The 16,050-nt window shown below is 48.9% G+C and overlaps 1 protein-coding gene across 2 annotated transcripts; it reads right to left on the reverse strand.

Moving 5' to 3' along the window:
* Window positions 1–2,709: 2,709 nt before the first annotated feature.
* LOC119825537 (speedy protein E4A-like) lies at window positions 2,710–8,261 on the reverse strand. 2 transcript variants are annotated; one of them, XM_038346457.1, is made up of 7 exons: window positions 8,164–8,261; window positions 7,313–7,324; window positions 6,380–6,591; window positions 5,785–5,843; window positions 5,208–5,293; window positions 2,945–3,113; window positions 2,710–2,769 (listed from the first exon to the last, which is right to left on the reverse strand). In XM_038346457.1, the coding sequence occupies exons 1-7, from the start codon at window positions 8,259–8,261 to the stop codon at window positions 2,710–2,712; spliced, it is 696 nt and encodes a 231-aa protein (XP_038202385.1). The 2 variants fall into 2 exon arrangements, with proteins under 2 accessions (XP_038202385.1, XP_038202384.1); XM_038346456.1 differs by lacking the exons at window positions 7,313–7,324; window positions 8,164–8,261 and adding an exon at window positions 7,032–7,245 and having other exon boundaries at window positions 6,380–6,598.
* Between the last annotated feature and the right edge of the window lie 7,789 nt (window positions 8,262–16,050).

Consider the following 16,050-nt stretch of genomic DNA (forward strand, 5'->3'; position numbering starts at 1 on the left):
AGATGGCTCAGCAGTTAAGAGCACTCCTGATCCTGCAGAGGACCTAGACTTGGTTCCCAGCACCCACATGGCAGTTACCATCTGTGACTCCAGCTCCAGGGGATCCAGTGTATAATTCTGACTTCTGTGGGTGCTGCTTACACATGGTGCTCATACATACGTGCAAGCAATACACTCTCACACATAAAACAAAGATAAATATATCTTTAAAGAATAGTGTGTAGAGCCGGGCGGTGGTGGCGCACGCCTTTAATCCCAGCACTCGGGAGGCAGAGGCAGGCGGATCTCTGTGAGTTCCAGGCCAGCCTGGTCTACAAGAGCTAGGTCCAGGACAGGCTCTAAAAAAAAAAAAAAAGCTGCAGAGAAACCCTATCTCGAAAAACCAAAAAAAAATAAATAAATAAATAAAAGAATAGTGTGTAGAAAGATTGAGGAAAAGATCTGATGCCAACTTCTGCCCTCTACATGCACATGCATGTACCTGCACCCACAGGCGTGTGTACAATCTACATAAACATAAGCAAACAACACACATGTACATGTGTGTACCTGCACCCACAAATGTGTGTACAATCTACATAAACATAAGCAAACAACACACATGCACATGTGTGTACCTGCACCCACAGGCGTGTGTACAATCTACATAAACATAAGCAAACAGCACACATACACATGTGTGTACCTGCACCCACAGGCGTGTGTACAATCTACACAAACATAAGCAAACAACACACACGCACAGTTGTGCATACAAGATCTTTCCTCACTTGCTAGCATGTCTGTGTTGTTCCACCCTTGTAGGGAATCTCAGTCCTTTTCCTTTCTCTTCACTAATTTCAGTGATGTGACACACAGTCACCGCAGAAAGACGGTCCACAAGAGAAAGGCATCTGAGAAATCGCAGTAGCTGGGATGGGAGGTGGCTCAGTGGTTAAAGCATTTGCTGTGCAAGCCGCAAGCTTGAAGACCAGAGTTCAGATCCCCACGCCATGTAAATGCCGGGTGGGCACAGCATCTCTCCTGTAATTCTGGCTCTTGGAAAACAGAGATGGGGGCCAATGTGTGTCCTTAGAACAAGAGAACAAGCTGGAGAGACTCAGTGTATTGGGAGCTTTGGGTTCAAGAGAGTCTGCCTTAATGAATAAGGTAGTATGCCATCAAGGAAGACATTAGAAATCAACCTCAAACCATCCCACACCCTCACATATACACAGATTTACACACAGGCGAACATGGAGACACCCATTACTGCATAACACACACACACACACACACACACACACACACACACACAGAGAGAGAGAGAGAGAGAGAGAGAGAGAGAGAGAGAGAGAGAGAGAGAGGTCACAGTAACATACATTCATAGAACATGAAACACATTTAACCTTTATTATCTGTCCCTGGGGAAGGGCCTTGTGACACGGATGCTCTTTCAAACACACACCCCTTTTAAAGTGATACACAAACATGTCCAAGCACATCAAAGTACCAAAGCTAAATGTTGACATTCAACAACAGAGAATAAATATGAAATAAGTGAAAGCTTGTATTCACAAAGATCTAGGGTTCACATACAAGACAGACAGACACATAAGTGTAATAGATTTTTAAAGGTAAAAACTCTCCATTGAGTCAAAATAGTCATGTATGTATAAACATTATAAGAGCTATGATAAGATATAGGAGCAGCGTGTTCTCAAAACATGAAACTAATATGCCAATTATTTTGTAGTCAGCATAGAATAAGACAATAAAATTTATTTATTGATAATACAACAAAACTTGCTATGTGTACTAATGATACAATAAAATATGTGACGTGTGAAAGTTATTACAATTATATAGATCAAATATTTTCCTTCTCGTCTGACCCCTGAGGTGCCTCCTTCAAATGGCCCCAGCCTGTGGAGGCCAATTATAGGGAACCACGGGGCTGCTGCCTTGGGGGGATGGGACTGGGAATATCCGGATGACATTTAGACGGTGTCGCTGAGTGGAGTGAGCCCTGGAGGAATCCTGATGTCTGGCTTCCCCACCAGAGCCCCTGCATGTGTTCCCGCTCCCAGGAGCATGGTGTGGTGATTCCATTCCACTCCTTCTGGAAGAGTCTGGGTTCTTCTAGTTCCTGTGGAAGGCGTCCTCTCTCTTTTCCCCCAGAGGTTCTTAATGTTGGCATAGAGTGTCTCCCTCAGGCACAGGGATCTGGGGGAAGAGGGAGCCATGCCAGTCTTCATACATGCAGTTCCTCAGGCATGATCAAGTGCTTTGTCCACGTCAATCCTAACTAGAGATCAGAACATTTGAAATGGGAACTTATCTTGAACCCAATTTATCTCAGACTCTTCTTGCCTTTGTCTGTTTGTTCTGTGGTGCTCAGGGTCAGATGCTGAGACTGACACATGGAGGCTCTATCATGGAGTAGCTCTGGCTTTAACAGTATATTCTTTATTTTTTGAAGTGTGTGTGCACACATGTGTGTGCGTGTGCGCACACGAGTGCATGCGTGTACCTGTGTGTGTGTAGTGATGGGACTGATAAAGCTGTGAAAATGGTTGGGTTGTTTCAAAAGATGGAGTCGAGTGTGGGATGATGGTGGGCGGGGACTTAGTGGTTTTCCTTATCAGGCCAGACGGGACTCTGCACCTCAGAGAACATCAACATACCTTCCTTAGGCCGATGACCTCAGGCCTCTACAGTTCTAGGTTTCTAGGTGAGGTTGGTGCGATCTCGTGCCCACACCCACAGCTCTGGATCGTAAGCCTGGATCTGCAGAGGGAATAAGATCCTTGAGCAATGCCAGTCCGTCCCTCCCCCAACACCCTTACATGCCCTGTTTATCCTCAAGGTTTCCCACTCCGCAAAACCCCACCTCCCACATTTAACCACACTCCTCTCTGTCTGTCCAGCCCATCCCGCTGCGCCCCACGTGCCCCACACTCACCTCTTCACACTCCTCCCGGGACACCCAGATCCTCCAGCCCATGGACCGAAGGAACTGGAACCGCAGTTTGTGGAACATGGGGCGCTGGGCGTAGCTCTTCCCGTAGAGGAAGTAAAAAATATCTTGTTTAGGGGCCTGGTTGTCCTCCTCCATGTCATTGGCCAGGTACCTGGGGAGGGAATCAGGGTGTTGTTGAAAAGCTCAGAAGGACCCAGAAGAGGACCCGGGAGCCACCTCAGCACGGGATCACATCAGCTGAGCAGATGAGGATAAGCCATGGGCAGAACCTGATGCTGTCTCTGCAACTTTCACCGTGAGCCGGCTCCACCACCCTCTCCCTTCCTTTTATGTGTGCGTGTGCACACACCTGTGTCCTGCCTCAGGATAAGCATCCCAGAGCCCCAGAATCAGGCCTGATCCTGCTTGTTTTCCCTTCCCCTTCTCTCCTTAATGTCAACTAACATTTCTGAGGTCTCTCTCTCTCAGCGTCACCTCATATTTTGGCACGAAGAGGGCACTGTCCAGAATGTGCTGGATGAATTGCTGAATGTGTGAATAAATGGATGGAAGTGATAGACAAGGCAGACGTAAGCTGATGATGTGCATGGCTGAGTTTATAACAGAAACACCTCCGGAATAAAACAGAATCAAGGTGTCTGGAGAATGACTGGGTGTTTGACCAGATCCTGCTTTCAACAAGTGTCCACTGTGAGGGAACTGGGAAAGAGGAGAGGGCGCCAGAGGCTACAACCCACCTCTTACATGTTTTTTAGTATTTGTGTGTGTGCATGTGTGTGTGCATGCGCATGTGGGTGGGTGTGCATATGCATGTGTGTGTGCACGTGCATGTGGGTGGGTGCACGCGCATGTGGGTGGGTGTGCATATGCATGTGTGTGTGCACGTGCATGTGAGTGGCCTCAGAGGCCAGAAGAGGGCATCAGATACCCCTTGAGCAGGAGTCCAGTGTACTTTCTTAACTGCTGAGCTGTGTCTACAGCCCCTTAAAAATACTTTTCATTTTTAGGTATGGATATGGGTATGTGTGGGTATGTAACATGTGTGCAGGTGCCCATAGCGAGAGCTGGACCCCTGCAGTGCTGTGAGTGGCCTGATTTGAATGTTGTGAAGCGAAATTCGGTCCTTTGCAAGAGCACTATAGCTCCTAGCTGATGAGTCGTCCCTCAGATCTCCCACAACTTCATCTTGATAGGATTTCAGCACAGTTCTGCTGGAGGCAAAAGCTGGCAGATCAAACAGCGCAGACAAAAGGCTTCCTTCATGATCATGTTGATTTGAGGTGCCCTGCTATGTGGCTATGGTGCCCTCAAAAACTTGGCTCAAAGGATCATCCTATCTCAGCTTCCTGAAGGATTTCGGCTAGAGGGAGGCTCTGCCTCATCCTGTTAGATTTCAGAGTATAAAGTAATTTGAAAGAAGGTGATTGTCTCCAGGCACCCCAAGATGATTAGAAAAGAGGGCACCGCTGGGAGGAGACAGGGAGGAAGGGAGTACCGGGTGGAGGCTGGGTTTGGTCGAGGAGCACCTAGAATGATGACTGAGCTCACCCTGGGAACGCGAGCCTGCAGGTATGGGCTGGCTAATTTTGACTGTCAATGTGACACCCGCTAGAACCACCATGGAAGAAAGCCTCTGAGGGGGAGTGAAGAAGGGGACACAGCCACACCTTAATGCTGGGGACAGAATTGAAACTCTTCAAAGAGCTCTACGCTTCCTGGTTTTATTCTATGTGTCCTGAGTGTGTGAGGGCATGCATGTGTGTGCCCATGCGTGTGTGGAGGGGGGGGTGCACAATTGAGCACTTAAATTTAAATTTAGTTCCAGCACAGCCCGGAGTTCTTCCTAGGAGCTGTCTACCTCGTTTCACGGGACAGGGTCCCTCACTGAGATCTCAGTCACACCAGTTAGGTTAGGAGGCTGCTCTGAACCCCAAGTGGTCTTCCTTTACCTGACTGCTAGCACTGAAATTGCAAGCACCTAGCTCACCATTTCCTGTGAGTGCTAAATATCTGAACAAGTCTTTGTGCTTGTACGGCAAGCGCTTTACAAACTGAGCCGTCTCCGGCCCTTGTTAAATTTCTGGATGGTATGAGTTTGAAAAACAAAACACACACACACACATACATCTACACAAAATAAGTTTAAGGACATTTTTGCTAAAAAGACAGGCCAGACACCCACTTTTTGTGATCCCCACATGCAGGATAAGGAACAGTGACCAACAGGAGGGGGCAAAATACTCACAGAGCCAGGAAGAAGTGGATGGGCCTATACTGCCAGGAGAAGAGCCCAGCGCGGCTGAAATAAGCTATGACCATAGACAGGAGGTACTGAAGGAGAGAGCAGACAGGAGAGGAGCCATCACACCCTGGAGAGGAAGACCATAGGGACAGGGGACGGGGGCTGAGGGGGCGTGAGGCTCAGAGAGGAGCCCCGAGGTTTGGGTGCCTGCTGGTGTGGGGAAGGGAGGGTGAAAGGGGCCTTCAGGAAGGCATGGCTGGCTCCGGGTCAGTTCTGAGGGAGGACTTAGGACAACTGGGACAAGGAGGTCTTTGCCCAGCGGGAACAAAGGGTCTCAGAGAACTGTGGGAGAGAAGAAGCAATTCCCAGGGTAAGATGGTGACTGTGGGGCTCAGACCCCAGTGAGGCAAGGGTCTCCTGTCCACTCTGTAAGACACTGCCAGGCCCTGAAGAGAGACACTGGCAGGATATCGAGGGTCAGGATCGTGTGACTTCTGGTGGCTCTGGGTTGGGACAGAGAACAGTGGTCAGGGAGGTCCCTCCCCAGGCAGGACAGGGTCTGGAGCCCAGCTCGGCACACCTTATCAGACACTCTCAGCGTCTTGTCCCAGGCCAGGAACTTTTTCACCACAGGATCCTCTGTGAAGGAAGCACACGTGTCATGGTGTGAAAGGGAAGAACTTGGGGAGAGCCAGGAGAGCCGCTTCCCTGGGGGAGAGCCAGGAGAACCCACCCCCTGGGGGATGGCTCAGGTCAGAAGCCTGCCTCAGAGCTCCATCCGCATCCCAGCATGTGTCAAGACACCATGACATCCTCTCATTACAGCAAATGCACACCATGCACACCGTCACAGGCCAGAAGCACTTAGGCCGACTGTCTGGTGTGATGTCATATGACAGTGGGAACTTGGCTGGGTTGCCCTTGTGTGGGCAAAGACACCCAGCTCAGCAAAGCCGGGAAGAGGTAAGTTACTATCCTCTTCCTCACCTCCATGTGAACCTTTGTCAACTCTAGCCTAAGCCCCTGCCACCTATGGGTCCCTGAGAGTCAACTGAGCTTGAGCCTCCCAGGCAGACCACTCTGGACTGGGAGGGCAGCTTTCCCACGGAGAAGGAGGTTGACTAGATAGAAGCTTCCTCCTTCGCCTAAGGAGGGAGCCATGCAGTGTCACCTACCCAGCATCCTGGTGAAGACCTTGTGGTGTTCAGGCCTCACCATAGACGCGCGCCTCCTCTTCAGCGTCATCCTGAGCCCACACAGTGTCTCCACGGACCACACCGGCTTAGGCTCAAGGTCCAGTAGCTCTGCCAGGTCATCCTCAGAATCCGATGACAAGTTCCTCTTCCTCTTTGGGCTGGTGTATGGAGGCTGGGAGTTGGCCTCCACCCTTAGTTCTAAGTGAAGAAACCACACCCCAGTGTGAAGCTCAGGCTTTGGTGAATCTCAGCCCTGCCCCTTGATACCCCAAACACTCCAAACCTTTTCAGCTACTGCCTTTCCCCAAACCATCGTGCCGTTTCCCTCTGTGCTGATGGCCACCTGCCCCTCATCTTGTCTCCACCTCCTCTCCCCGTTTCTCAAGACTCTTCCTTATCAGAGACAAATAGTTCCCATACGAAGGAAGTCTCTTAATACGTCCCTTCTTCTCTGTCCTGTCTCTGACTCTTGGTGCCTAACCCCTTCCTTGTACTGCGGGTTTTCAGTCCATGTGTGTCTGACTCCCTGTCCTCCCTACCCCCAACCTGCCTCCTGGGCCTCCCTCCTTCCTTCTGTGCCCTTCCTTCTTGCCATCACCCTCTCACATCTCTCCTCACCCAGTCCCCTCACCTGCTGGTCCTGAGATCTCCCCATGCGTCAGCACCCCAGGTGAGGGCCTGGTGATGCCAGGCTGAGTACTCTGTCCCTCAGAACACAATGACAGTTGGCCAGCGGTCACGATTCTCCCAACCTGTTTCCTCCCTTCCACAAATCTCAGACTTTGGTTTATCCCGCCCTCCTCCTGGACTTTCACTGAATCCACACATGACGTCCCTTCCCCCATCGAGGGAGAGGTGAGGTGTGGAGGAAAGCTCCAAGAAGATGCTGTTGTCCACCGAGCTGCCCACCACCATGGAGTGCTTCTCCTCCAATCAGGAGGGGCAGACGCCTGTGATGTCATCAGCCTTCCAATCTGGCAACCAGTTTGAAATAAAACATGTGTAACTGACAGCTTGATGTGTCTACTTGTTCTGAGGATTAGGGCCCCGTCTGCATCCTGCCGCGGACCTACGCTCATTCCATCTCCAAAACCATCCTCCATGTCTGTTCTCTTTGCAATGCACATGTTAGGGGGTGCGGCCCCTTCACATTCACGGAAGCATCTTAAATTCCCCTTCACTCTGTGCATGCCCATTTGAAACCTCAGTCTCTTCCCCATTATACACTCTTTCTGCACTTGGTAAAAAAGGAAACATTTTAATTTTTAATTAAGTAATAATTAAATTCTTTTTTTTTGTTTTTGTTCTGTTTTGTTTTTTGAGACAGAGTTTTTCTATAACCTTGGAAACTGTCCTGGAACTCACTCTGTAGACCAGTCTGGCCTCGAAATTACAGAGATCTGCCTGCCTCTGCCTCCTGAGTGCTGGGATTGAATCAGGCATGCACCACCACTGTCTGGCCTTAAATTTGATTTTTGAGTCAGGGTTTCTTTCTAATAATCCTGGAACTTGTTCTGTAGGTCAGGCTAGCTCCAACTCAGATGTCTGCCCCTTCTGCCCCCTGAGAGAAATTCCTTTTTACAATTCCTCATTCTCCTTCCTTGCTTTGTAGATTGCCTGTCCATGTGACATTCATGTCCCATTGCCTGTCCTCCCCTTCTCCAGTCTCTAGCATCTAGGGCCCCCTCCTTCCTTTCTCCTATGCCCTTTCTGCTAATGGCCACCTGCTCACATCTCTTCTCACCCTGGTAATCTCACCTGACAGTCCTGGGATATCTTCGTCCACCACTGGTGATGACACCGTGGTGCTAAGCTGGGGACACTGCTCCTCCTGTGGCAAGAATGGGTCACCAGCAGCCATGATCCTCTGAGACACCTTTTCTTCTACAAACCCTAGACTCTTGTCTCCCCCACCATCCTCCTAGGCTCTGGCTGAATCCACCCCTAACTTTTTCTTCCGTCGTCTCTGGAGAAGTTCAGTGTGGAGGAGAAAAGTGAGTTTAACCACCGAGCTGCCTAGCTCCACAGAGTTTGACCCTTCCAATCAGGAGGAGCGGAAGCCTGTGAGGTCATCAGCCTTCCAACCTGGCAACCGGTTTGAAAGACAACATGCATAACTGATGGATTGATGTGTCTACCTGTTCCGAGGAGGGACGTGCAGGTTTGCAAATCCATAGTTGAAGAATGCAAAGGGATTCTACAGAAAGCACGGCCACTATCGATGAACACAGCAAGGTAGAGTCTTTTGGGGACTTGTGAAGTGATGGAGATCTGATATGTAGGATGCTGTCAGGCCAAAGGTGCTTACCTGACAGCACCATTGATCCAGTGCTTCTGGCTGGTGAGTGGTACCCATAGATGGAGTGTCCCTGTGAAGAGGAAGACCTCAGAGCAAAGTTGAACCTGGGCTTCTACCCTTAGCATTGCCACAACCTTGCTGGGCCTGCCCCTCCAATCTTCCCATTGTGTCCTCTGGTGACTGTGGTCTTTAACCCTTGAAGCAATCTCCCAATGCTATGACCCCTAAAATCTAGTGAGGCCTGCAGAGGCAGAGGATGGCTGCTAATGATGGGTTTTTGCTACCTGTGCTCACAATGCAGTTTGAACCACAGGAGTCAAGATTGACTCTTTCAGCTGATCAAGTTTGCAAAGAGGGGAAAGTATATGAAGTGACAGTCTCTGGATTCAGACACCTGAGAGAGAGGCCAGCCCTGAGGCTCACTCCCAGGCCCTGGAGGAAAGGACAATCCTGGGTGGAACTGTAGCATCCCTTAACAGAAGAGTTGATGTTCAGTGTCTTCCCTGCTTATATTTTTGTTCCTGCGATTAAATATCCTGATGAAGAGCAACTAAGTGAAGAAAAGTAAGTGCAGGTTACAGTCAGTCACTGCGGAGAAGTCAAGGCAGTGTCCAACAGCTGGTCACATCACATCTGCAGAGAGACCAGTACACAGAGGCTCACTCATCTACTTGGGCACCACCCACAGTGGGCTGGTTCTTCTCACATCAATTAACTCAATTAAGGTGATCTCCCACAGACAATCCACTCACTGGAACTCTCATTCCAAATTATTCCAGATGGTGTCAAGTTGACAGTTGAAGCTAACCAATGATGTATCCAAGAGGGCAGTCTACTGCAGAGCACAGGACAGAGGACTAAAAAGAACCACGGTACCAAGGACACCCAGTCCTGGACCGAGTGCAGTCACTGTACAGTAGGCAGGGATCCAGCTGATGCCACCCTGTCTCACAAGCTGTCCAAACACAGTCCCATCCTCTGGCTGATGTGGAAGCACACTCCAGTGACATTTGGGGGTGTGAGCATGGTCATGATGTTGTCACTTTGGCTCCACTGCTGAGAATTCTAATGTAGGATCTGCTGAACAGCAGCGAGTGCTGGGCAGGATGCCCCCACTCGCACTGCTGCCTTTTCGGAAACCCCCTCTGCTTTGGTCTCAACTTCATATATGCTTTGCTGACCAAAGCACAGACTTTCCCCCAAGTCTTTCTGCTCTGCTATTTTTTTTAAGATTTATTTTTTTATTTCTTATGTATACAACATTCTGCCTCCATGTATGCCCCCATGCCAGAAGAGGGCGCCTGATCATTCCAGATGGTTTTGAGCCACCATGTGGTTGCTGGGAATCAAACTCAACACCTCTGGAAGAGCAGCCAGTGCTCTTAACCACTGAGCCATCTCTCCAGTCCACTCTACTCTGCTTTTGATACTAATTCTTACTTTTAAACCAGACTAAAAGCAGTCTGAAATAACCATGCCATATCCTACACGCTACAATGTCTCAAAATTTCCTTTACGGTATTAGTTAGTATATTATTATCTTGGTCTTTTTGTCTGTTGCTATAATAAAAATGCCTCAAAGAAAGCAACTTAAGGGAGAAAGGACTGATTGTGGCTTTCAGTTCAAGGGTATAGTCCATCGTGGCAGGGAAGTCCAGCAGCAGGAGGTAGAAGTAAGTGGCTGGTCACATTGCATCCACAGTCAGGAGGCAAAGAGTGGCGGATACAAAAGGCTGTTCAGCTCCCTTTCTCCATCTGTTACAGCCCAGTGTGCCCTGTCTAGGGAATGTACCTGCCCACAATGAAGATGGGTTTCCTGACATCAATTAATGTAAGATAATTCTAGACTCAGTCGAGGTGACAACTATAACCACTGCAGCTGCGAAGTCTCAGAGCAGCTGGGCATGGTAGCTCCTGTCTATCATCCTAGCACTCCAATGACAGAGCAGAAGGATCTTCTGCAAGTTGGAGGCTAGCCTAATCTGTATCTGTATAGTGAGTTCCAAACCAAAGACACATAATGAGGGCCTGTGAGAAACGCAGAAACCAAACCAAAACAAACAAACAATAAAAACAAAGGCACAGGCAAAAGATTTACCTGGCTGAATATTCCTTGGCAGAATGTAATACAAATGGCCTCTTGCACAATTTCCAACTCTCGCGTGAAACCTCTGGGTGCAGTCTACGCTGTCAGTGTCTACTGGGATTCTTACCTTTTGGACTCACGTCGGGATCTCTCACCAAGTCAGGTTTACAACATCCTAAGACTTCCCTACTGTGCACCTCCACACATCTGCAAATTCCTCTTTCAAGTCAGCCCTAAAGGTTTAGAAACCATAAGGTCAGTTTGATCACAACCGTGCTCCCATTTTCCTGGCACCAGCTTTTTGTTCTTAAAACAGGCTATGGATGGAGGGGCGGGGCTGTGTCCCGCCACCCGGCTAGCTTTACACCTGAAATAATTACACGGAAACTGTATTCATTTAAACACTGCTTGGCCCATTAGTTTTAGCCTCTTATTGGCTAATTCTCACAACTTGCTTTAACCCATATTTAGTAATCTGTGTAGTACCACAAGGTGGGCTTACTGGGAAGTATCTTAACCTGCGTCCAACTCAGAGAGGAGAGGCATGGTGACTGCCTATGGCGACTGCTTGGTATCTGCCTGACTCTGCTTTCTTTCTCCCACAATTCTGTTCTGTCTACTCCGCCTACCTAATTTTCTGTCCTATTAAAGGGCCAAGGCAGTTTCTTTATTAACCAATGAAAGTAACACATAGACAGGTGACCCACCCACATCAACAGGCACCTGAAAGATGGACATTTTATTTGACTTCATCCTTTCAGAGGGTCCCTTGGCTCTGTGGTTCTGGGATCACTGTGAGGCAGAACATCGTAGTGGTAGGATTGTTGCTCCTTGCATGGTAGACAGGAAATATAAAGAGGGAGATGGGAAGGGACCAGATAGCCCCACTAAATCCCCCCTGCCACCACTGAAGCTGCTTCCTCCATCTAGGCCCCATACCTTACGTTTCCAGGACCTCCCCAAACAATGCCATTAGTTAGGAACCTAGGCTTTAATACTGCAGGGATGAAACATTTGACAAAAGCAGCTTCAGGCTGGAAATGGGTATTTGAGCTCACGGTTGGAGAGGCTGTAGTCCATCATGGTAGGTGTGGTGGCAGGAGCCTGAGAAGGCTGCTCAGAGTCAGGAAGTAGAGAGAGAGGGGGGAGAGGGGGGAGGAAGGAGGGAGAGAAGGAGGGAGAGAGAGGAGAGGGGGAGGGAGGGACAGAGAGAAGGAGGGAGGGAGAGGGAGGGAAAGAGAAAAGGAGGAAGGGGGAAGAGGGAGAGGGGGAGAGAAGGGGAGGGAGGAAGGAAGGAGAGAAGGAGGGAGAGAAGGAGGGAGAGAGAGGAGAGAGGGAGGGAGGGACAGAGAGAGGGAGGGAGGGAGGGAGAGAGAGAGGCTGTTGCTTAGTTCACAGTCTCCCTTTCTTCTTTTCATTCAGTCTAAGACCCCATGCCCATGAGACAGTGCTGTCCATTTCAGGTGTGTCTTCTCAGAAAACCTCTCAGGAAACTCTGTCAGACACACCCTGTGGTGTGTCTCTGGGATGGTTAGTGTTAATTGCCCACTAGACTGAATCTCGAATCGCCTAGGTGACAAGCCCACAGGCACACCTATGAGAGACTATCTAGGTTGGAATGGCCTCCAGGCAAGCTTGTGCAAAGTTATTTCAACTAGGTTTGCTGGTAGGGAGTCCCACTCTGAAGACACCCTTTCCCTGGGGTGAGATCACAGACTGTGTAGATGGAGAAAGCTCAGTTGGACATAGTGATTCCTCAGCCCTTTCTGCTTCCTGGCTCTGTAGATGCGATAGGATGAGCTACTTCAAGTTCTGGTCTGTTTGGCTTCCCTGCCATGACGGACCATTTTGAACTGTGAGCCAAAATAATCCCTTTCTCTCTTAAGTAGCTTTTGTTGGGTATTTTATCAAAGTGACATGAAAAGAAACTAAGGCAGTATTTTAGGTGTCTCTAGATCTAATCAAGTTGACAATTCAGATCCACCATGAGGAGCGTTCTCCACTTGTTAATGATAAAAAGTGTACTTAATATTTTTAGCTGGTTGTTGTTGGTGCATGCTTTTAATCCTGGCACTTCGGAAGAGGAGGCAGGAAGATTTCTGAGTTTAAGGCCAACCTGGTCTACAGAGTAAGTTCCAGGACAGCCAGGGCTACACAGAGAAACCTGTCTCCAAAACAAAACAAAACAAAACAAAACAGCACAACAACAACAACAAAAAAAAACAAAACAAAAAAGATTCACCATTATACCACCTGAATAGGTAGTGGTGGCTGCCAGGTGCTGAACTGGAAGGGTTGACAGCGAACATTACCTGTAGCCTAGAGCCATGAGTCTCTAGTGGCTGGAAGTATAAATACAGAACGATTTCTTTAGTGGCCTTGTAGCACACAGAGGCACCGACTGAGCGGAATCTGCTGGAGTATGTGAGATTTGTGTTTTCCCTGTCTTTAAGACCATGTGGCTTTCAGATGTGTTTGTTTATATTGGTGTTCATGATAGTTTTGTTTTTTAACTTGTTTCTTTACTGTTTTTTTTTTGTTTGTTTTTGTTTTTTTTTGTTTTTCGAGACAGGGTTTCCCTGTAGTTTCTAGAGCCTGTCCTGGAACTAGCTCTTGTAGACCAGGCTGGCCTCGAACTCAGAGATCCTCCTGCCTCTGCCTCCCGAGTGCTGGGATTAAAGGCGTGCGCCACCACCGCCCGGCTTTTACTGTTGTTTTTTATGTGAGTGTGTCATGGCACACGTGGGAGATCAGAGGGCAACTTTTGGGAGTTAGTTCTGTCCTTCCACTGTGCGCTCTGGGACTGACATCAAGTTTTCAGGCTTACATGGCACCTAGCTGACCCTCCCGGGGAATTTTCTGAAGATAAAATAATTATGTGGCTTGTGTGTGCATGTGTGTGTGTGTGTGTGTGTGTGTGTGTGTGTGTGTATGTGTGTGTTGGTATGTGTGTGTACCTTTAAGATACTCTGAGCTGAGGTCCAGGTGGGGCAATCTGACAGACAGTGGAGCTGGGAGCCACATACAGGTCTTCAAAGAGAGCAGTGCACACTCTTAACTGCTGAGCCACCTCTCCACCCTGCTCCGGGTCAACTGTTTGTGAAAATTCCTTAGGAAGTTGGATCTGCTAGTGTAGACTGTCAGACTGTCATGGTAGCTGCTCAGGACTGCAGGCTCAAGGCCTGCCTGGACTCCAGAGCTGGCACAAGCCAGCTCAGGTAACTTACTGAGTGAGTCACCTCAAAACAGAAAGAAAACAAAAAAGGGCTAGATGTAGCTTAGTGGCCAAGGGCTTGCCTAGCATGTGCAAGAAACTAGGTTCAACCTCACTAACACACTAACACACATACACACACACACACACACACACACACACACACACACACACACACCTCTGCTTTCCTTGGAGTATCAGATAGCAAGTATTTACGTAGTCTTGTGAGTACATCTTCAAATGATTTACCTATTAAAATTCCATTTGTGTGTCTGTGAAGTCCGTGTGTGGATGCAGGTGAGTGACGACCACGGCATGCACAAGCCACAGGGTGTCGCTGTGGCTCAAAAGACCTCTTTGTGGAGTTGGTTCTCTCCGACTCCATTTACATAGGTTCTGTGGATCAAAGCAAGGTTGTCGGGCTTGCTAGGCAAGTATTTTTACCAGCTGACCCATCTCTCCAGTCCTTCTTCCTTTTTTTTTTTTTTTCATTTCTGTGGGGAAATTAATAACAGAAACACTTGAGGAACAAGGAGCTGGAGAAATGGCTTAGTCTACAGGCAAAGTGATTTCTGCACAAGCCTGAATCTGGATCTCCCGCACCCGTGTGAGAGCTGGGTGCAGTGTGTACCCAGTGCGGAGAGGCAGAGACTGGCAGATTCAGAGAGTTCACTGGCCAACTTTTGTCGGCAAATTGGTGAGCTCCAAGTTCAATATGAAGACCTTGGAGTACGCACATGCAAACAAAAACACATACCAAAACACACAGACACAAATACAGACACGCACGGACACAGACACACACCTTCAAAATACATTTGGAGTCAATAGGATGCCCAGCTCTTCAAGAGTATTTAGCAGAGTATAGAACACTATTAAATAGTATTGAATGATTGTCAGTGTTAACAAGAAGCCTTTATTATAAGCACCCATATTAATGTTTATTTTTCCTTCAAATAAACTCAGATTTGCTCCCCTAATTGATAGCTGCTAGTCTCTGCCTGGGTATGCCAAGCAGAAGACTATTAGCCAATCAGTTTGGTGGACCACCCTGCCGGGGGGGGGGGTGGTTGGGGAGGGGAGGGTGGCAGCTACTCTGAACATGCCCCAGCCCCCTTGAGGAAGCTGCACAGCTTTCACAGATGGTTGCTGTTGAAAAGAGTCTCCACTTCCAAAAGCCTCTACCCTGGGCACCACTGTCCCGGACAGCTTCTGTCTCCTTCCCTCTCTCCCTCCCTCTTTCTGCCTGTTCTTCCCTCCTACCCTCCCTCCAGGATCTCACTGTGCTGCCCAAGCTGGCCTCAAAATCACACTCCTCTGTTCATCCTCTCCAGAGCGCCATCCTACCCAGCTTTCTAAAGGAATCCTTTTGTGATCACAAGCCTCGGTGAACTGAGGCGGCCATTGAAACTCGTGCTGCCGCAGCAGGCTCCATAAAGAGCTTCTCTCCGGGGCTCTTTGCCTACTTTTGATTCTTCTCATCAGTTCAGTGGGCTGAACTGGGAATATGATCGTGAGACGACTGGAGGACTGCCAGAAGAGGCCGGAAGAGAACGAGCATGGACTCCAAGGGAGGACGGGAGTAGAAACAGCAAATGAGCGACCCTGAGGGGAGCTGAGACTGAATAGGACAGAAGGCAATGAAGAGCCACAGACAGACAGTGAGCTCTCAGGAGCTGGCAGCGAACCAGGGAGCTGTCAAGCATTAAGGGCTAAGGGGACACCTTGAACTCAATAACCGTAACACAACACCCAAGTCCATTGAGGATCAATAGCACCAGCAGGCACAGCTGCTACCTGTTGCTGCTATTGGAGGCCATATATGACAACAGCTGCCACGTGCCAGGGCCACCGGTGGGTTAAAGGCCGGGACATTAAGTCTCTAGTTTATTAAGCTGGACACAGTAGACCTCAAGGTCAAAACTTGTAGCTGAAAGCCTGTAGACCTGCTGGTCCAGTCAGTAGACTGTGGGCACACCTGGGATGCTGGCACTGGGTGAGCTTCTCCTTGCTACTGAGCAGAGTAGAAGGACCTCAGCCTGCTGGCTGGT

This window comes from Arvicola amphibius, chromosome 10 (genome assembly GCF_903992535.2).
Source record: "Arvicola amphibius chromosome 10, mArvAmp1.2, whole genome shotgun sequence".
Taxonomy (NCBI): domain Eukaryota; kingdom Metazoa; phylum Chordata; class Mammalia; order Rodentia; family Cricetidae; genus Arvicola; species Arvicola amphibius.